Genomic DNA, 21657 nt, shown 5'->3' on the forward strand with positions numbered 1-21657 from the left:
CCTCCCCTGGTGCCCTGATGCACTGACCATGCCCTTTTCTCAGCAGGGTGACTGCCCCTTAGCTTCTCCACTGGAGCAGCATACACTAATACAGAAGGCATGGAGGCAGCCCTAACACCATCACAGAGTTCATGCAGGGTTAGCAAATAACCTCCGCGAAGAGCTAAGACTAAATCGTTGATGTCTACATGGTGGCAAAAAGAAATGGCCTCTAAGAATCCAAATAGGATTTTTATATGGAAGATGAAGATTAGTTATGCCAAACTCCAGAACACTGTTCTGAGCCTGGCAAAGGGTTTTTGGAGTATACATAAATGCTGAGTCCTGGATGAAGCGATTTTTCTGCTGTTAGATTTAGGTCCCGAAGAACTACACCGTGTCCTCCTCCTCAAGTCTTTGAAAAAGGATTATATTTGGTCTTCCTGTCATAATATAGTTTACTTCTGCATGGTGGAATTGTTAAGGTTCATTTCAGGCTTACGGTTTGCTTTTGTTTTGCTTTGCTATACAGCTCCAGAATGGCAGAAGAGGATCCATATTTGGGAGGGCATGAACAAGTAGGTATTATAATATCATCTCACTGCTCATTTTTTATAAGTATATTCATATTTAAAAATATACAGAAGTAACAATAGTAACAATTAGGCAAACTCTAAAATTGGTAAAACTCTCCTTTAAATTGTTTTTGCAGTTTCCCTCTCCCTCCATGGAAGGTCAGGGAGGATATGTCTTTAAATGAGTAACTTAAACTCCGTTATCACACACAACTGCTGCATAAAAACTATGTATGCTACAGGGCAAATAATAACTACTGTATTAGTGTCCTGGGGCTGCGGTAACAAATGACCACAAACCGGGTGGCTTAAAACAACAGAAATGTATTCTCGGACATTTCTGGGAAGCTACAAGCCTAAAGTCAAGATGATGACAGGGTCGGTTACTTCCAGAAGTTCTGAAGGAGAATCTGCTCATTCCCCCCCCCGCCTTCGCCCCCCGCGAGCCCCTGGTAGTGACCAGCAATCCTGACATTCCTTAGCTTGTAACTGTATCACTCCAGCACATGGCTGCCTTCCCCGTGTATCTCTCATTTCTCTGTATCCAAATTTCCCTTCCTTTTCTCTCTTTTTATTTTAAAATGTATTTTTATTGATTTCAGAGAGGGAGAGAGAGAGAGAGAGAAGCATCAATGATGAGAGAGAATCATTGATCAGTTGCTTCCTGCACACCCTCCTCTGGGGATCAAGCCTACAACCTGGGCATATGCCCTTGGTCAGAATCAAACCCAGGACCCTTCAGTCTTCAGGATGATGCTCTATCCACTGAGCCAAACTGTCTAGGGCCCTTCCTTTTCTCTTATAAAGGCACCAGTCATTGGATTTAGGGCCCACCCTTTAGTATGACTAGATCTCAACTTGATTATAATCTGCAAAGATGCTACTTTCAAGTAAAGTCACAGGTACAAGGGGAACACACAGTATTTATTCAAAACTCATCAAATGAGAAGGCAGGCTGGTATAGTGAAAAGATCTCTTGGACTTAGAAGTTGAAGGTCTCTGTGTAAGTGTTGGCTGCTACTAATGAGCCCTTAAAACTTGATAAATAAGCCCTGGCTGGTGTTGCTCAATGGTTAAGAGCGTTGGCCAGTGCACCAAAGGGTCATGGGTTTGATTCCCAGTCAAGGGTACATACCGTGGTGTGGGTTTGCTCCCCACCCCTGGTCAGGGCCCTTGTGGAAGGCAACCAGTCAATGTGTCTCTCTCTCATTGATGTTTCTCTCCCTCTCTCTCTCCTCCCTCACTCCCTCCCTTCCGTTCTCTCGGAAAAGCAATGGGGAAAATATCCTTAGGTTAGGATTAACAAAGAAAAGTAAAAACAAAAACAAAAAGCCTCGAGGAATCATTTAGCACCCTCTGATCCTCACTTTTCTCCTTTGCAAAATAGGAATGCTAACCCCACACTGGCAGGGGTGTTGAAAGACTTAATGGCAGTGACTGCGCTTTGGGAGCGTAAAACTTCATTATATCAGCAATTATGAAGAGATGCCAGTGTCCTTTTTTTCTCTTTCTCCTAGTTTTTTACTTGAAAAATTTGAAGCCCATAGAAGTGTTGAATAGTCTATCAAATCTTTGTTGATTATTAATAACTTTATTTATGTATATCTTTTAAATATTTATATCTACATTTCATAGACGTTAAATGAACCGTTTGAAAGCAATTTCGGACTCTAGGGTAATTACACTGGCAACATTAAAGTTTTAATGTAATGATTTTAAGAATTACATAAACTACAGAGGTTTAGTCATTCATCAAGTTATTTATTCAGGCATTCCTAGGTAGCAGAACATAAGCTAAGGAGGTGGTACAAAAATAAGTGATGCATAGACCCTAACTTCAGCAGCTGCGATTCCAACAGGAGAGACAGTGACATAAATAGCTTCCTGTGGTGATAAATACTGTAATCGTCTGCACAGAGTGGGGCAGAAGTGTTGAGAGGGCTCACTGTGCTACCTCGTGCACTTTCCCAATGAAGTCCAGGTAAGCTGAGGTTCACTTGGAAGATGTAGTTAGCTAGGCTAGACACCGAGAGGGAACATGGCCACCGGACACCCTGGGCCAGGATTCGTAATCATTTCACACCTAATATTTAGTGGCAACCACCTGAAAAGTGGATTTTCCAAATTTACACACGCAAACAATCAGTCAGAAAAATAAAACCAAAAGTGAAATACTTTCAACAAGTCTAGGATTGCTTTTTAAAAATATATGTGTTTTGATTTCAGAGAGGAAAGAAGAGGGAGAGATAGACACATCAATGATGAGAGAGAATCATTGATCAGCTGCCTCCTGCATGCCCCCCACAGGGGACTGAGCCCGCAACCCGGGCATGTGTCCTGACCAGAATGTAACTGTGATCTCCTGGTTCATAGGTCTACGCTCAACCACTGAGCCACGCCAGCTGGGCTAGTTTTTGCTTTTAAAATAAAATAGACCTATCTAGCATTCATTTCTCTTGGTAATGTTCTGATTGATTTAGAAAGAACAAGTATGCAGTGCTTTTCCCCATAAGATGCCCCTTTTGAACTTTATTGTAAAAACGGTGACAGAGGATAAATCCAGGTACACTTTCCTTGTTTCAGCATGAAAGACATTTGGCTACTCATATTATCAAAAACCGATGTTTTACCTTTCATTTTTAATATGCCGTCTCTAACAATTAAAGGCAAAGTCTAACCAGCATTAGAGTTGTTTCTTCTTGGTTTTAGACCATCCTGTTTACATGCAGGAAATCTTATCAACAAGAGATAGTCCTTTATGCCACACAAGAGTAAAATCTGCTGAAAACATTCATTTCGAAAGTTTGTCTTATGTAGGCATTTTTGTGATCATCAGCAACAGGGGTGGGGCGTGTTCTGATATTTCAAATTTTGAGGGGAAAGTTCCTTGAAATTTGGGTTTTTTTTCCCTTGTCTCAAACTTGCTGGCATAGATTTCCTGAAGTTTCCTTGTCCTCAGTGAGATAGCCTCCATGCTGTAGCTTATCCTGGAATTTGCACTCCACCTCTGACCTAATCCACACAGCAAGCTGCTGCCCATCACAGCTGCTCCCTTCTTGGAGGTGGAGTGTGTCTCTCCCCTCGGAAGGGTGTGTTTGCCCTGCACCTCGTTACCTAGCCGCCTGCAGGACCATCAGACAGATTTTTTTCTGCTTGGTCATCTTTTCTGCTGATACTCTGCAAGTTGGGGCCTGCTTTTACAATAGCAGGTTTTTTTATTCTTGTATTTCCTTTCCAGCAAATGATGAAAAGATAGATGAACTTGACTCTTAAGCCGTGAAGTGAAGCACATTTATCATTCTTCAATTGGAAATTTGCATACCTCACAACTGAATATGAAGTGTCCTTTATTTAAACACTATTTGTGACTCTTTATTTAACATCTAGGTTCAAGAACCTAGTAATAAAAAAAGGAGTAAATTGTAATTCTGGTGTGGTTTTTGTTGTTGTTGTTTCAAATACCAGCTCGAGCACACTTACCAACTAGCATATCATAAAAAGTGAAATATGGTTGTTTTCTATGTTGTCCACAGACATTTCAAACAGATGACTGACTTGGGTTGAAATAGTACCAAACTAGAAATATGAATTTAAAGTCTTGAATGAACTAAGTGGAAAGAAAAATTTTTTCTTGGGATAAGTAATTATTAGTAACTTATTAAGATAGAATATAATTCCATCAAACTGTATTTCACGGTTTTCTCTTGGTGCTGTAGCAAATTACCTCAGATTTAGTAGCTTCCAGCAACACAGAGTTATTCTCTTATCACCTGGAGGTCAGAAGTCTGAAATCAAGGTGCTGGCAGGGCTGCTCTCCTCCCGGAAGCTTTCATTTCCTGGCCTGTGTGGGCTTCGAGAGGCTGCCTGCACTCCTTGGCTTGTGACTCCTTCCATCACGCCAACCTCTTGTTTCCATTGTCACATCTCCTGTTCTTCTCTCTGATATCCTACATCCCTCCATCAGGCCCATCTGGATAATCCAGGGGAACCTCCCCATCTCGGCATGCTTACTTTAGTAACACCTGCAGAATCCCTTTTGCTATATGAGGTAGTACTCACGGGTTCTGGGGATTAGGATGTGGAGGTCTTTGCGGAACCATTATTCAGCTGACCACACCCACTAAATTCCAGGTGTTTTTGCGTTGAGCTAGGTAAATGAAAGTTAAAAAAAAAAAAAAGGTGAGGGAACTCAGCGTTCAGTCCTCTGCTCCTTAGAATGTAAGTAATATTGTCTCATTTTTTTGTATGATCCAGGGCTGCTGTCTGATTCTTTCAGGGCTTGAAGTTGAATGTCTAGAGTAGGAGCTTGTTTATCATCATAAAAGAAATACAGATTTCTAGGATTATATTCTATTTCTAAGAGAGTATGAGCTTCAAGTCATTCATTCAACAAATATCTTTTTCAGTGGTTCTCAACCTTCTGGCCCTTTAAATACAGTTCCTCATGTTGTGACCCAACCATAAAATTATTTTCGTTGCTACTTCATAACTGTAATGTTGCTGCTGTTATGAATCGTAATGTAAATATCTGATATGCAGGATGGTCTAAGGCGACCCCTGTGAAAGAGTCGTTGGACCGCCAAAGGGGTCGCGACCCACAGGTTGAGAACCGCTGATCTATTGAGTATCCACTGTGTGACAAACATAGGCTGGGACCCAGTGATATACAAGTTAAGCAAGTTCCCTCTTTGCTCTTTCAGAGCCAGGTTACTCTTTTCAAAATCCTTTGTCGCGTAAACACAGTCCAACCCCATGTAAAGTTTCATGCACATGAGAAATTAGCAAGGTCTCAGGAAGGTATTTTTAAAAGTCTGATTTGAAATATTTTCAGATTTTTATATTTGGCTTTAGTTTTTGTTCTTGTAATTAAGTTGTAGGTCTATTAACTTCAGATGTTTAATACAAGGTTGGGAAAATAATGGTTGAAAATTTAAATTTTCTTTGTTACAGATGTTTCATTTGGAGCCTTTGAATCATACAATATTTAACTCAGATATATTTCAACCAGAGATGCCAATGCCAACAGGTAAGGAAACTCCTCACCCCAGTGCCCTTCTTACTTGGCTTTTACTTTTTTAAATTCAGGATTTGCTAGTGATCTCTTTTAGAAATTCAGTGATCTACCTGTAAAGAAAATGGTGATTTATGTTCTAAAAAACTATCTTTTAGCCCTATCCGGTTTGGCTAAGTGGTTAGAGCATTGGCCTGCGGACCAAAGGTTCCCAGGTTCAATTCTGGTCAAGGGCACCGTACCTCGGTTGTAGGCTTCTCCCTGGCCCAGGCCCTCGTCAGAGCCCGTGAAGGAGGCAACCAATCAATGTGTTTCTCTCACATCGATATTTCTCTCTGTCTTTCCCTCTCTCTTCTGCTCTCTCTAAAAATCAGTGGAAAAGCCCTGACTGGTTTGGCTCAGTGGATAGAGCGTCGGCCTAGGGACTGAAGGGTCCCAGGTTCGATTCCGGTCAAGGGCATGTACCTTGGTTGTGGGCACATCCCCAGTGGGGGGTGTGCAGGAGGCAGCTGATCGATGTTTCTCTCTCATCGATGTTTCTAACTCTCTATCCCTCTCCCTTCCTCTCTGTAAAAAGTCAATAAAATATATTTTAAATAAAATAAAATAAAATAAAAATCAATGGAAAAATATCCTCAGTTGAGGATTTAAAAAACACACACAACCTTTTAATATACTTTATTGAAATATATTTGCACAAAAATCTTTCACCCTCATTACTCATTGTACGACTTACAGTTGTTGCTAATATCTGCTAAGACAGCGCAGAAGGAATTTCTTCACTCAATGTAAGGATTTTCCCTTTTGGCCAATCTTACCATCTCTGAGTTATTTTTAACTCCTCTTTGTTTTGTCCCAGACTCTGACAGTTTCAACTCCTCAGATCTATTACAGAAACATTCATTTGAGTACCTATTGTGTATGCTGGGCACCGGGGGTACAAGTGTACAAAAATCAGCTCAGTAGAAAAAAATCATCTTTTAAAAAAAACTTTTAGCTTTACATTCTGCCCAGTTGGATAAAACACATGATAACCATCCTTCCTTCTAACATGACTATGTTAATCATCTCCACACACAAATTGTTTTGATTTATTGATTTATATGTAAGCTCTGTGTGATGGTTCTTTCTGTGTGCCCCTCACATCACCAGTGGTACTGAACAGACATTCACAAGCGCAGTGTGAGTCAATGATGGGAGTTGCGTATAAAACGGAGTTTTAAAATCACCAGAGCGGACCTCCGCACTTCTATTTACCATGGACTTGCTTAGCCTCATTGGAAGAATTTGTCCAATTTGTATCATTCTCATTTAAACAATAACTATTATTGTTATTCTGGTACTTATTTTTTAGATCAGAATGTTTTTCTACATTTTAATCTCTATTATTTCTGGAACTTCATGGGAGGATTTTAATAAATCTGCTTTTCCTTCACCTTCACCATCAGAAGTTGTATTGCTGAGGTCTTTTTCTCTTTCCCCCACAAAACACAGTTTGTAGGCTCCTGAGTCTAAGATCTCATGAGCTGCTGTCCAATTTGAACTCTAAGTCAGCTTCCTGTGAAGAACAAGTAAATATCTTGGTAGCTTCTGTGTTTCCTGTCAACTTTCAATTCTGGGGATCAGAGCATTTTTCTTAGTATTAATGCTTTATTGAAAACATCAGGACTTGGTTCTGCCCTTAGGAAACATATACCTTTCCATTTAATGCCTACAGATGCCAAACAGTACCCTGAGGCCAGTGCTTTCATGTCTTTATTTCATCAAGTTTTTGGAAGTAGAAATAAGATTACCAAGAGAATTATCTTAGTAAATATTCTGTAGTCAGAGCTTCGCATTGTAGAAATTATTTTGCCATAATATTAGAAAAGCTTTTAAAATTATACCAAAAAGATTTATTTCCCAGTTATTACCTCATCATTTTTATTGTTATATTTCCTCTCTGTTGCAGTAGCATAGTCAAGTTTTTATAATCCAAGATGTATGCTATTTTATTCACGTTTTAAAGGGCAGAAAGATCATAGATACCAATGTTGTAATTTTCACATGGACTATTTTGTCTTATATGTTTCTTGAAATCTAAAATCATAGTAGTTCTCTTACTTGTTGAAAGCTATGAGATATAGTACAGCTGTTAAATCTATAAAATTGCCTTTGCTGGTTTGCTCAGTGGGTAGAGCGTTGGCCTGCAGACTGAAGGGTCCCGGGTTCGATTCCAGTCAAGGGCACATGCCCAAAGTATTTTTCTTAGTATTAATCCTTTGTTGAAAACATCAGGACTTGGTTCTGCCCTTAGAAAACATACTAATATACCTTTCCTTTGGGCTCAATCCCCAATAGGGGCGTGCAGGAGGCAGCCAATCAATGATTCTCTCTCATCATTGATGTTTGTCTGTCTCTCTCCTTCTCCCTTCCTCGCTGAAGTTAATAAAAAATGCATATATATTGAAAATCTATAACATTATGCTGTTTTTTACATTTTTCTATAAAAGTGGGTTTTCACATCATGGGCTAGACATGTGACCAAAAATAAATTTAGCATTAAAACAAATATATGGGTATCAAATGTAATTTTCTAGTTGATTTAAGTTTTGAGTGTGTTCCCTGAAAGAAAAATTGCCTCATTTCACTAACAAAATTCCCAAACCTTGAAATTTCACATTTTTAAAGGAAATATAATCATTTAGCAAAAATAATAGGAAAACTTCAAGAGCTTTTAGAAGAATTAATAGTGAGAAACTAACATAAAAGAATATAAATAATAATTGAAAACTAAAATGTAATTGAAAAATTAAGTAATTGAAAAATAATAATAATAATAAGTGAGAGACTTGAAGTTTAGCATAAATATGCTCCAACTCCCCTATATTTTCTGTGGCTTCCAAATGCTGCTCTGTTAGAGACCTCTCTTCCTGATATGTTCATTTAGCATCCTAGCAGGAATGTTTCTATGACTATATCTGTTATACTGACATACAATTATATGTTAGTAGTGTGAAAATATTTCTATTTCTAATTGGTTTTATTTTCTTATCAGAAATTAAATTTTAACCATATTTTAGAATCTTAAAATTGCAACTCCTTTTCTAAAAGTAGTTGAAAATGTGCAGAGATTAATTTTGTACAGATAAAAGAAATAATTTACATAAATTATACTACATCAGCAGTCATTTCTCATATTTCCTTTTGTGTGGATGTTTTGCTTCAAATTCAGTCATTTTTCAACTGACTTTCTTGTAAATTTCTTGAATAGTAATAGGAAATAATTATACCTTTATTCCCTCTAGTTCTCTAGCCTTATTTTGATTCATCATAAAACTAAAAGGATAAAAATAATTTCTCTCTTAATTTAGTTGTTTATTTTTTAGTTCAACCTGAAGGTTTTTCATTCTTCTTAAATGTATTTATCTAAAGTAATAGGACTTGAATTTCTGTCTAAGACACAGTGGAGATTAAAATGGACACAAGCATTCTCCTAGTGTATTTTTTTTTTTTGTAGTACTGAACTTTTTCATTAACATTCAAACAGATGAGAAACAGCATATGCCTTTATTTATTGAAGAGCTATGGGTTATTATGTTGTTGACATAAGACACCCTGGGGAGCTTAGGGACTTTCTCATATTGAACATATTTATATTTATACTGTCAGAGAGTCTGATATTGCTTTGAATTTCCAAAGTCAGATATAGTCAGAATATGGATTAAGCTTCTAGTTTTTCTTTATGTTTTTATAATAATTAATTGGTATTAATTAAATTAATTAATTAATTAAATTATTTTCAGGATTTTACAAAAATGCTTGTGCTTTTTTAGAACAAAGTTTATATCAGAGCATAGTATGCAGAAATTGTATTCAAACATCAAAAGGTATAAATTAATTAGAAAAGTTCATCATATTTGCTAGATCAAATTAAATTTGAGAAGGAGCGGGAACAAACTAGCTAGTTAGGGAATGAAGGCTTGTTCTTAAGGGATTCGAGTAAGGGAAAGGAACCAGGAAGGTAATGTAAGGAAAAGCAGGCAGCATTAGCCATTATCTGTATATTTCACACATGTAGGTGTCATTTCAGTCTGGTAGTGTCACATGAAGCACGTTCCCTCTGAGGGAAAGAAGTCAGTATCTAATGCTGTGAAGGCAAAAAAAAAAAAAAAAAAGTCATAGAGTCCAGGAAGTCATTGCTGCTTTTAATTGGTATTCACGTCATTTTTAAAATGCTTTGTTAATACACAAGACTATGAAGGCTATTCACATATTAATCTTTACCAAACACCAGGCCTTTTGTTAGGTTGTACAATGTACCATCACCATTCAAGAAATGTTTTTTTATTGTGGTTCTCTAAATGTATAAAACTGTTAAAATAATAATAAATTTAATATTCAAATGAGGAAGGTAAATTATATTCTTGTGAAATCTTAGCTAAAAATTTTCATTGAAAATTTTATTCTAAAACATAATTTCAGTTTTTTACTTGCTTAATATTTTTATATCAGATTTGAGAAGCCTCACATTCTTTTGGTTTTTGTCTGTTGTTTTTGTTTTTAGCAGATGGCCCATACCTTCAAATATTAGAGCAACCTAAACAGGTAAGAAGATTAAAGGAGTGGGAACTTTCTCTTTAATATTAGATCCATAAGTCTAATATTAATATCTCAAGCACCAAAAAATAGTAACTGAATTTTGTGAAGGAAGTAGCCGATCTAGAAGATCAACAACTTGCCAAATTATGTAACAACTTCATTCGTCCATTTTACATTTCTCTTAGTCATTCTGCAGACCATCTTGAGCCTCAATACGTAGTTCTGTAAAACTTCAGTTAATTATAGATCCTGCTATCTTGCTATCTCCACCAACTTTGCTTACCAGCCACACCTAGGAAAGATAGGCTCTCTCCATTCATACAGAAATAATACATGCATGCAGCTCACATACATGGAATTACATCCATCAGTCATGTCCATCACATGCAGTACTTCTTAGCCTTCCTCCTACTGCTAGTAGCTCCAGCCTTTTCTGCTCTGTATTTAGAACATGTACCCTAAGATATTAAAAGCACCAGTGGGAGATAAATAGTATTAGAATGGACAGTTGAGTTCTCTTGCTTCCGGTGTTAACTTTAAACTCAGCCTCTTTGGAGTCAAGAGAAGGAGCATTTTATTTTCTCAGGTTCTTCCTCTTTCCAGTGGATTCTGTAGGGGATCTCTGGGAATAGAAGTGGCCTCCTCACTCTGCTTCAAACCTGTCGATAATAGTTATTGGAAATTGGGTGGAACCTGTGCTATGAAAGAGGAAGAAAGAGATCCTTTAGTATCTGCCTTTAGATTTTAGTTATTAGGAGATAGAAGTGATGGTATAGTCCTCTACAGATTGAGGATAGTCAGTAAATCTCTGAAATGGATGTGCTTACCAAACTTGTGTGAGACAGTGGGTTTGTATATTTGCTGTCCTGCACTTATATTACCCAATACTTTTCCTAAATGTTTTTAGTAGCTCAGCTGAGTGAGTGTAGCACTTCCACTTTGTGTAACATTTAACAAATGCTAACTAGGTCAAGAACTTAGTGCATTTATTGTGGCTACTATAATTGTGGCGTTATATATGTACTAGGGGCCCGGTGCACGAAATTCGTGCACTGGGTGTGTGTGTGTGGGGGGGAGTGTCCCTCAGCCCAGCCTGCCCCCTCTCACATACTGGGAGCCCTCAGGCGTTGACCCCCATCACCCTCCAATCGCAGGATCGGCCCCTTGCCCAGGCCTGACGCCTCCGCCAGAGGTGTGAGGCTTGGACAGGGGACCCCCATTTCCCCCCAATCACTGCTCTGACCCCCGCCCAGGCCTGAGGCCTCTGGCCCAGGAATCATGCCTGGTCAGGGGACCCCCATCTCCCTCTGATCGCTTGCTCCACCCCCCGCCCAAGCCTGACGCCTCTGACCCAGGCTTCAGGCCTGGGCAAGGGGACCATCATATCCCCCCAATCCCCGGCTCCGCCCCCCACCCAGGCCTGATGCCTCTGGCCCAGGCATCAGGCCTGAACAGGGGACCCCCAGCTCCCCGCGGTTGCAGGCTCCGCCCCTGCCCAGGCCTAACGCCTCTGGCCTAGGCGTCCAGCCAGAGCAGCGGGGACCCACAGCTGCAGCAGCCCCGCGATCATGGGCTCCGCTTTAGGCCCAGGCAAGGGACCCCTAGCTCCCGGGACTGCCAGCTTCGACCGTGCCCAGCTCCCATCGCTGACTCCACCCCTACTTCCTGCTATCACTGGCCAGGGCAGCAAAGGCGCCTGAATCTCCCCAGGGCCGCCTTTGCCCTGCCCCCCACCTCTTAGCTCCCCCCTGGGTTTCCGATCACTGTCAGTGGCAGGGGGCTTCTTCCTGCTTTCCCTTTCGCCTCCCTGCATTGTGCCCACATATGCAAATTAGCCGCCATCTTTGTTGGCAGTTAACTGCCATCTTAGTTGGCAGTTAATTTGCATATAGCCCTGATTAGCCAATGAAAAGGGTAGCGCCGTACGGCAATTACCATTTTTCTCTTTTATTAGTGTAGATTTGGATTTTGGTCAACATTTAAAGGGCATAAATATCTTAACTATCACCAATAGACTATTGTTATAAGGTTGAACTTAGATAAAAGTTTTTGATATGGGGACTGGAATGCCACATGAGATTTTGGGGCATTGCTCTAGTAGCTTATAGGTGACACAACCGGACTCCACAGTCTGCCAACATTACTTTACTTATGTCCAATTCCATAGTGATGACTTCTCACAGCAGGTCACCAATTCCCTCAAAGACTCTCCTAGGGGAACTTTATCCCTAAAATTTTGTGAAGGTGTCTGGCCTCCTGGAAAATTTTCTAGTTGGAAGATCTGGGTAATTTGTGACAATGAGAAATCAACTAAAAATTATTTTGTCTGCATACCAAGGCATGTTTTCAAATATCCGTTTTCATAAGTGTAGCACTACAATGAGAATTTTAAATGCATTTCTTATTAAGGCTCTGACATTTATAAGGAAAAATTGGCATTTATAGTTTACCTTAAGGAAATTATGTATTTCCAAAATTCAAAACATAATTCACTATATGTGGAGATGTAAAAGCTCATCTGAGTAAAACAATGTGTTTATTTACCAAACTGATGTTATTTTGATGTCTGACTCCAGTGAAAGTAAGAAAGTTGTAGTCAAGTCAGACTTTCTGACTGGGTAGACGTAGGTTTGCCTTTGAGGTTGATGACTCATTTTTAAGCAAATGGAGATACTGAGATGAATGGCTGTGGATTCGAAAACCTTTAATCTCAGAAACATAGAATCAGAAATGCATCTAGACTATGCATTGAAGACACCCTATCTCCCTTTAAAAAAAAAGAAATTTCTACCCTCAGGTTAAAATTCCTTTAGAACTTTAGATACTCTTATGCAACCATGAGAAATATCTATTTTTTAACTTAAGCAAGCTATTAAGACACGTTTCTTTACTCATATTCTATTTAATACCACTCCCAATAAAACATAAATGTACACATGCTATATTTTCCCAACTGTCCTAAAGGAATTTCATGATTCAAGATAATGAATTGCTTTATTGCATTAAAAAAAATAAAAGTTAGAAAAATGTTCTTTTTTCCTTTGAGGTCTTTTTGCCACAATTCTCCCCAGTTCTGACAGAGATGAGTCACAGCACAGACTACTAATTTTTAAAATATCCAGTTCTGTTGTATATTACTCATTGGTAATTATCTAATACTGTTTAAAAACTGAAGTTGTATTTAGATTGCGTAGCAGTCAAGTGAATTTCTGCCTTTATTCTGGAGGCTAACTATTGCATATGCTGATGCTTTTTCATGCTTTTAGAAAGCCCATTTAATTATTAAAAATAAGCAACAGCTTTTGTCTACAAAAGGTATAGGGCTGAATTTGTATTTTTTAGTTTTAATTTTTTGAGAGGCAAAATAGAAGAGCTGCCCCTAAATGACTAACCTCACCTCAAAAGTCTTCTCTAGTATTTAGGTCCCACTTTGACAAGTTGATCACACCTCCAGACCTGTGACTTGAGAAGCTTTCCTTCACTAGAGAACTTACTTCAGGCCCTATTTATCCCCTGAAACATGCTTTAATGCTGATCCTCTTTGCAAATCAGGAAGATCTCAGAGAGTATAGGGACAGAGGGTTCCAGATGCCAGAGATTTAAATTCATTCGGGACCTCTGGACCACTCAGAAACTTTCCCAGGACCCTGCACAAGAAATAATGAAATGTAGTGCAGTCTAAGGAGGGTGAAAATTTTACATTGACTGATGAGCTCAAAGCTGTTAAAACCTTTGTGTTTGCCCAGCCGGTGTGGCTCAGTGGTCAACCGATGAACCAGAAGGTCATGGTTGGATTCCCAGTTGGGGCACATGCCCGGGTTGTGGGCTCAATCCCCAGCCGGGGACCCTAATGAGGCAGCCGATCAATGATTCTCTCCCATCATTGATGTTTCTATCTCTCCCTTCCTCTCTGAAATCAATAAAAATATATTTAAAAACATCAGAGTTGCTATGACTGCAGGGTAGAAGCCCCACCAGGGAGCAGTGGGTGTGCGGAGCTCCTCATGGCCTAGTGATCTAGCACTGTTTAGATGAAGTCAGACCCACAATAAAAATAAATGACCGGTGAGGTTGTCACTTAAAGTATATTAACAAACTCTTTTCACCAAAGGATGAATGTGAAAAATTAAAAACTATCCAGTTAGTGACTGTATCATTATAACAACTATTGCGACCACAAATTGGGTTACATCCTTGTAAAGTTGCATCTTTCAGGAAATACATTGAAAGTTCCCTTAATATTAAGATGATGATAGCCATTCTCCTAATTGCCCTTGTTTTTTTCTTTGGATACAAATTATAGTTGTTAGTTTTGTAAATCATAAAATGTTGGGCCTGGGATAGACCTTAAAGGTGGTCTAGTCTGATCTCATTTGTATAGATTATAAACATACAGGACTTAGGGTGTTTCAGCCCACAGTAGTCCATATAGTGAAGACTTTAGATAACTCTACATTGATTTACAACAGTTTTCAAGTTCTTTGGCTAATAATATTTAAAGGGACTGGTTTTGGACTCATTCAGGTCAGTTCATATCAAGAGTTGGAGCTTGATAATATCAATAATCATAAAATCAAAAGAACTTATCCTCTGAATTATTGAGAGAAACTGGCCAAATGTGGCGCCGAGCATAGGATGTGTCTTCAACACTACAAATGCCTTAACAAGGCATTTCTGTGTTCCCTGCTGAGCCAAGTGTAACCAGAGTAGATAAAGGAATTCCTTTAAGTAAGAGTCAAAGAAGCGTAACTTGGAGTGCAATATGGCCAAGTTCAGAGCTTGGCGGCAGCAATTTGAGATGGAGCAGCTCTGGTTCAAACAAGCTGTAGCACGTCCAGTCTAACTCTTCAGCAGCTCCCTCCCCACCTGTGCAGAGCAGGAGAGCTTCTACGGGGTTAGGGACCTCACTTTTAAGCCACCAGTACACAAATACCAATTAACCTCAGTGTTCATAGCAAGATTATGGGAAAAGTGGTTTTCATTTACATAATCCTCTCTCGCACATTTCTTGTTTTTTCTCTCGCATCTAATACACAGAGGAATTAAAAATTTGTATATAATTTTGTCCTAGTACTTTTTAATAAACATTTCTCAAACGTGTTGGCTCTATGCTCACCTTTGCAGAGAGGATTTCGTTTCCGTTATGTCTGTGAAGGCCCGTCCCATGGCGGACTCCCTGGTGCATCTAGTGAAAAGAACAAGAAGTCCTACCCTCAGGTCAAAGTAAGTTCATGATGACTTCCTATCTGGATTTTGGAAGATTGGATTTCCTAGCAGTGCAAGTGATGAACTGCTTTACATGAATATAATTTGCTTTTACCCCTAAGCTGAAATATTCACATGATTATTATAATTTTCTAATAGAAATGTGTCTCTTAGCAATAGAAGTGACAGATTTTGAAACCTCATTATTATTTCCATTCAGTAGAAATTATTTCAAACTTAGCTAACCAACTTTTACTATTTCTTCCTCACTTTAAAGGGTTTTTTAATTGTATACCTCTTGATACATTAAGAAATCTTTAAAACAAGTGCTTGATTTCAGCTTTTTAGAGATTTAGTGAAAAATGAAACAGATGACTGAGTGTATGATTGTATAACATAGTATTTAAGATCATGAATTCAGGTCCAGACTGTTACTATCTGCATGGCTTTGACTAGGTTATCCATTTCTAAACTTCAGTACCCTAATATGTGAAATGCAGAAATATTGATGGTATATACTTCATAGAGTCTCTTAGAGATTAAACAAGAGCCCGGAAGTACCACAGGGTCTCTGCTTGAGCAAATGTACATCACACGTGGAGGTCCCTGGAATGTTCCACTTGATGATGTGCCTGTGGTGTGCTTGGTCGAGCCCTTTACACACCTTCAGGTTCTTTTTCTATTTGTTAATTTAAGAAGAATATCTTTGTTTAAGTTAATTTGAGATTTTTTATTTTCATAAATGGTGCCATATTTCATTGACTGACTGATAATAGTTTTGCAGATAAGCCCGCCAACAATTGCAATTTCATTGTTTATAAAAGTTTGTATTGTTCAATACTTCAAGGCTTCAGCAAAAGGTTACCAACTTAGTTCTCACTAACGTATGTGCACCCCTTCGGATATGACTTACTTTTGGCCTCAGTTTTTGTGTTTGTTTGTTCTTGTGAATAAGTGAAGGACAACAGGACAGGCCCTCAAGAAAATCAAGATGTCAAGGAAATTTGTCTTTGGTTGCCAGGTTTGCATCTTGTTTCCTCTCTCTCCTCTTCCCCACTTTTAGCCCAGATCTTTCTAATTTCTTACCCCTGTTCTGAAACAAAACACAGAATACTGTGATGTCATTCTTTACCTTTTGAATGAAACCCACCCATATTATCGAGTGTGGATTCTGTCAATCACATTTGCATTTTAAGTCTCCTAGCTCTCCTGTGGAATGAAAGATGTTTTTCTTTTTCAGGGTCAGAACAGGGTAAATATGATGTGTTTAGCTCGCAGATGACAGTCTTATGGTCACAGTCCTTGGGAATCTAGACGAGGAAAGAGGAGCAGCAGTTAAACAAGAGAATTAGCATTTATTAAGCACCAAAGATTTGCCAAGTGCTTTGCATATATTACCTCTTCTAATCCTCACAACAGCCCTGGTAAGTTAAAAGTGTAATGCTTATGAGGAAGTTGAGGCTCCGAGAGAAGAATTAACTTGCCTTTCTCACAAGACTGTGGCTCTTTATCCTGCAGCTGACGATTGCTCCTTGAACTTGCACATGGAATGTGCGCATTGGGGTTGCTGGGGGCAGGGACCAAGGGGGCAGGACGTGGGAGGGCAATGGTGAAATAGGGGCAGAGAATTATAACTCTGGAAAAAAGGGAAAGAGAGGTTCAGGGGGCCTCAGATATTAGGGAATCAGATCAAGCACTTTTGTCAACATATGTATCTGTGTGCCATATATATATATATTTATGTGTGTACATATATGTTTATGTGTGTACTTGTGATAAGATAATTGAAAAATACATGTTATTAGCATTGACAACGATTATGATTACTGAAGAATTAACATTAAGAAAAACAACTGGGAGTTTTTTCTGGCCTGGCTCTGTACAAAAATGTAAATTATGGTATTTTCATGAACGATTTACTTCTATTGCTCTGGTCTTTTGTGGCTGAGTAGCCATTCTTGATACTAACAAGCACATGGCATTCATTAACTTTGCTGTAAATGTGTTATCTAATTAAAAACTTTATGCATCCATTTATGCTCAGTCTTCATACAGCCTTCTCACATAGTGGTTACTGCAAAGTAATTAGAAATGAAACAACCCAATGGTCCTTAGAGAGGTTCTTGTCAAATTATAGTTTTCTGTATCAACGAGTTTAATACTTAGTGGGAGATACAGATATATAAACAACTGATACTAAAGGAAGTCAAAATACACATGTGTAAATTGGTCATTATTAAACTTCAGCTGTGGCTTTATTATTCCTGCTACCCATTTATTTCTTATTCACTAACTCCACATATATGTATTAAGCATTAAAGCATTTAATCCAGTTGTAAGAAAAGGAAGAACAGTGTAGAGATCTGTTACAAACTGGCATTGTTCTTCTAGCCTATTCTTATCCACTGAGAGTTTAAATGACTCTGTTGTTTGTAACAGTTAAAGGAAGTAATTTTATTTATCTTAGAAGCTCTTGAGCAGAAGGATGGGGAGGAGGAAGAGAAAGCGACAACCATGAGATATTTTTCCCAGAGCTCTTCTCCCAATATCACTTTCAGTAGTCTTTTCATAATGAATAGATGAGGGTGACCTTTCAGTTTACAGGGGGATTTTAAATCCCTTTAAAAATTTGGCAGAGGAAAGACTCGCTCTCATTGTATGTCTCCTATCAGGAGGACCTTTACAACTGTACCTGTGTTCTGCAGTAGGTAACCAGGCACCCACTCTATGTGAGGCTGTGAGGGAAGCCGTGGACAGACCCAGCTAGATCAGGGGTTCTCAGACTCAGCTCTGTTGACATTTTGAGCCAGAAAACTCTGTTGTAACGGGATTGCCAGTACCTTATAGGATGTTCAGCAGCATCCCTGGCTTCTACCTACTAGATGCCAATAACATCCCTACCGCTGTGACAACCAAAAGTGTCTCCAGACATTGCCAGGTGTCCCCTGGAAGGCAAAATCACCCTGCTTATAAACCACCCATCCAGATGCAGTGTCCAGTCAGCCTTAACCTTGTCCTGTTCATGCCTTTCTACTCGAAAGCTGTTGTCATAGGTTCCAGGGGATTGCCTACGTATATTATTTTGCATATGTACTTTTCCTGGTTAATGGTAGGCACTTATTTTCAAGCTGATGATCATGGTGACTATAATTTCTTCTAGAACCTCGGAACTAGGGTAGTTGGATATTAAGGAGAACTATAGAAAAGAGAAGACATATCTTAAATATTCCATATTCTATGATAACTGCATATCTAAAAGTTAGCATAGGAGTTCTGTTGGCTCTCGGCATGAACTGTTACAGAAGAGAAAGTGAAAGTGGAGAGGGGTTCAGTCAAGGCTGTGACCCGGCAGAGCCCTGTGCGCGCAGTGGGAGCATCTATGGACTGGTCCTCATCCAGCCTCCGTGGGGGAGGTGTAAGGGAAAGTGCCTCACTTACGCCCCAGAATCCATTGCACAGGGACTTCAAAGGGAGGGCATTTACATTTACTGGGGGAAATATTTCTGAGATTTACATACACTACTTATTTAATAAAGTACGTTTGTCAGGCTTAACTGTAAAATGTTACGGGCCCTACCTTTCCTCACCTACATACTAGTACAGCCTCTTTCTCTTTTCTCCACTCTGGCCTCCCTCCCTCCTCCCATCATGCCTCTGTGAGATCACACCACTCCCTTGAGAGGCCCTGAGAGGCAGGTGGCTCAGCCTGTGCTCAGTCACATGCAGGCAGCAGCAAAGGGTCGGGGCCACCTGAAAGCTGTTGGGGCTGCCTGAGGTCTGGGGGTGCAGACCCGTAACTGTGCTTTACAGACCATGTACATATATAACCTGCTTGGCTTAGCCTCTTACTGATTGTCCAAATATACCTCAGGTTAAGTCATTCTAAAACTAACTCTAGGAGGCTGCACCGACCCTCCTTTTTCTACTGAATTTTGTTCCAGGTTTGAAACCCTGTTTCCGAAAAACTCGGTGTAGGCTAGGCTTAGGCACACTCTTACTATGTCGAGATTATTTCTGGAGCTCAGGCTACCGCACCACCTGGTGCTCTGCATGTTTATTTCATGTCACAGAACCCCGCTTAGCTTTCTAGAGTTTTGCTGTGTAAGTCGTCACATTCTCTTTTAACAACTGTTTTAATTATCAAGGATTTCAAGCATATAGATCACTTAAAAACTTCATTTACACCAGGTATCACCATCTCAATTTAATACATTTTTTTAATTTTTTATTTATTTAATTTTATTTATTGATTTTTTTAGACACATTTCTATTTCTTGTAGTATAGGTATAAGTATATGTAAAGGTATATGTTCCACACCCACAGATTCAAATAACCACATGTCAAAAACGTTTTCCCAAACAAGAAATGTTACATTGTTGCTCTTGTGTACTATGGATTTAGGCCTATAATGGCTGCCTCTGTCCTGAACATTACAGTACACAGACTTTTTTTCTTGTCGTTATTCCCTAAATGCTGGGGTCCAACCACAACAGGTCCAGGGGTCCCCAAAGGTGTGGACGGAGTCGGCGAAGAAGGAATGACACAGAGACAGTGTTCAGTTGATCAGCAGCCTAGCCAGGATCTCTAGCCAAGTTCTGGTCAGGATCTCTAGCCAGGTTCTGTGTCCATGTTCTCTTGCTAGGTTCTCCAGCCAGGTTCTCCAGGTTCTCCAGCCAGGTTCTGTAGCCATGTTCCCTCGCTAGGTTCTCCAGCCAGGTTCTGTCCAGGTTCTCCAGCCAGGTTCAGTCACCAGGTTCTAGTCAGGTTCTCTTGCCATGTTCTATCCAGGTTCTGTAGCCAGGTTCTGTCTCTAGGTTCTTCAGCCAGGTTCTGTCTTGTTTCTCCAACCAAGTTCTGTAGCCAGGTTCTGTCCAGGATCTTTTGCCATATTCTCTCACTAGGTTCTGTGGCCAGTTTCTGTCCAGGATCTTTTGCCATGTTCTCTCCAGCGAAGTTCTTCTGTCTCTAGGTTCTGTCAATACATATTAACATTTTACCATATTTACTTCTGAGCTCTCTCCCACTTTCTAAAATAAAACATAGTTACAGCTAAAGCCCTACCCATTCGTCACTTTTTCCTTCTTCAGACGTAGACTTCTATTCTGAGTTTTCATTCTCTGAAATGTTTTCGCTGGCTTTGTCCTTTTCCAGGGCAAATAAGAGTTAAAACTGGGCTTCATTGAAGATTGGTGTTCACTTTGATCCTATTAATTCCTCTTTATCATCTAGATAAACCTTTTTCATTCACAATGTGCGGTGTATTCTGACTTTTACAGCAAATAATAATAATAGCGAAAAAAATCTAAAGTAAATATGCAGTCTCTTATGTCTTGCTTTTCTTTTTTTAAAAAAATAAAAGCTTCCTGTTGTTAAACATTTAATAATCTATGATGCTGTCCTATAAAGCGTCCCTTTAAAGTTTCCTCAGTTCTAATTTCATCGGGAGCTCCTAATGGCAGAGGCTGGCAGAAAAGCACAGGCACCTTCCTTGAGGCCGAGCTTGTCCCTGCCTGTCTTTGACTCAACAAGGAGTGCCAGGGAAGGCTCATTTCCCTCTTTTTCCCGAAAGTTATGCATGACATTTTTATTAATCAAACAGACTGCCTTCCTCTTCACAGAGGTGGACAGGTGCCAACAGGAGCAGCCCCACAGGGCTTCAGAAACCCTCCCTGCTTCTCTTCCAGAAAGCACCCATATGCAGCGGGGGTGGCATCCTCTAGTGGGGCTCACCCTGTGCCAAGCAGAAATCAGTACCAGGAGCCTTGACTCTAAAATACAAATAGCTTGCCCGTGGTATCCTTATTTTCTCTTTAGTGATCAATATCAAATGCATGGACTACAACTGGAAACATAGCTGATGTAAGTGTGACTATTTTTAATCAAATGTTTTCTGAAAGCTGATTGTCACTATGTTTTCTTTCCTGAGTGTTTTAGGTTGAACAGGAGGCATATGGTGAAATGTTTAGGTCAACAGCAGCTGTTTTGTTGTCCTTCCCCACCCCCCTGCCAAAATTAATTATTTTCAAATCACTTATTAGTGCCTTTTACTTAAAAATCCTAAATGCTAAGTTTCTGTCGAGGTCAAATAAAGACTGGCTGATCTGCTGTGGCATTTAAGGATATCACATATCCTTGCATAACCTTCCTTTCCTTTGTATAGACTTGCCTGGTTTGGGAGGTTTGCCATTTTAAGGACCTAGTTATAATACCAATTTCAAATAAAGTAATCTGATTCAGTTACTGAAAACAACAGGGAAGATCACCAATAATCAATTAGGCAAGCATATAGAACCTGGTCCATAGCA

At 39.5% G+C, this 21657-nt stretch overlaps 1 protein-coding gene across 12 annotated transcripts in view; it reads left to right on the plus strand.

Moving 5' to 3' along the window:
• NFKB1 (nuclear factor kappa B subunit 1) overlaps positions 1–21657 on the plus strand; it is a 133661-nt gene that overhangs the window by 20961 nt on the left and 91043 nt on the right. For 6 of the 12 annotated variants that reach the window (XR_004972901.1, XR_004972905.1, XR_004972906.1 and 3 more), the window contains exons 2-5: positions 512–557; positions 5505–5580; positions 10112–10152; positions 15271–15369. Coding sequence is in view for 9 of the 12 variants with exons in the window: in XM_036340953.1 (XP_036196846.1) it covers positions 519–557; positions 5505–5580; positions 10112–10152; positions 15271–15369 (255 nt within the window). In the remaining 3 variants the exon portion in view is untranslated. Of the gene's footprint in view, positions 1–511; positions 558–2313; positions 2536–5500; positions 5581–10111; positions 10153–15270; positions 15370–21657 lie in introns of those variants that run through there. The other 6 variants (XM_036340880.1, XM_036340897.1, XM_036340916.1 and 3 more) reach the window with 5 other exon arrangements.

This window comes from Myotis myotis, unplaced genomic scaffold (assembly GCF_014108235.1).
Source record: "Myotis myotis isolate mMyoMyo1 unplaced genomic scaffold, mMyoMyo1.p scaffold_m19_p_1, whole genome shotgun sequence".
Taxonomy (NCBI): domain Eukaryota; kingdom Metazoa; phylum Chordata; class Mammalia; order Chiroptera; family Vespertilionidae; genus Myotis; species Myotis myotis.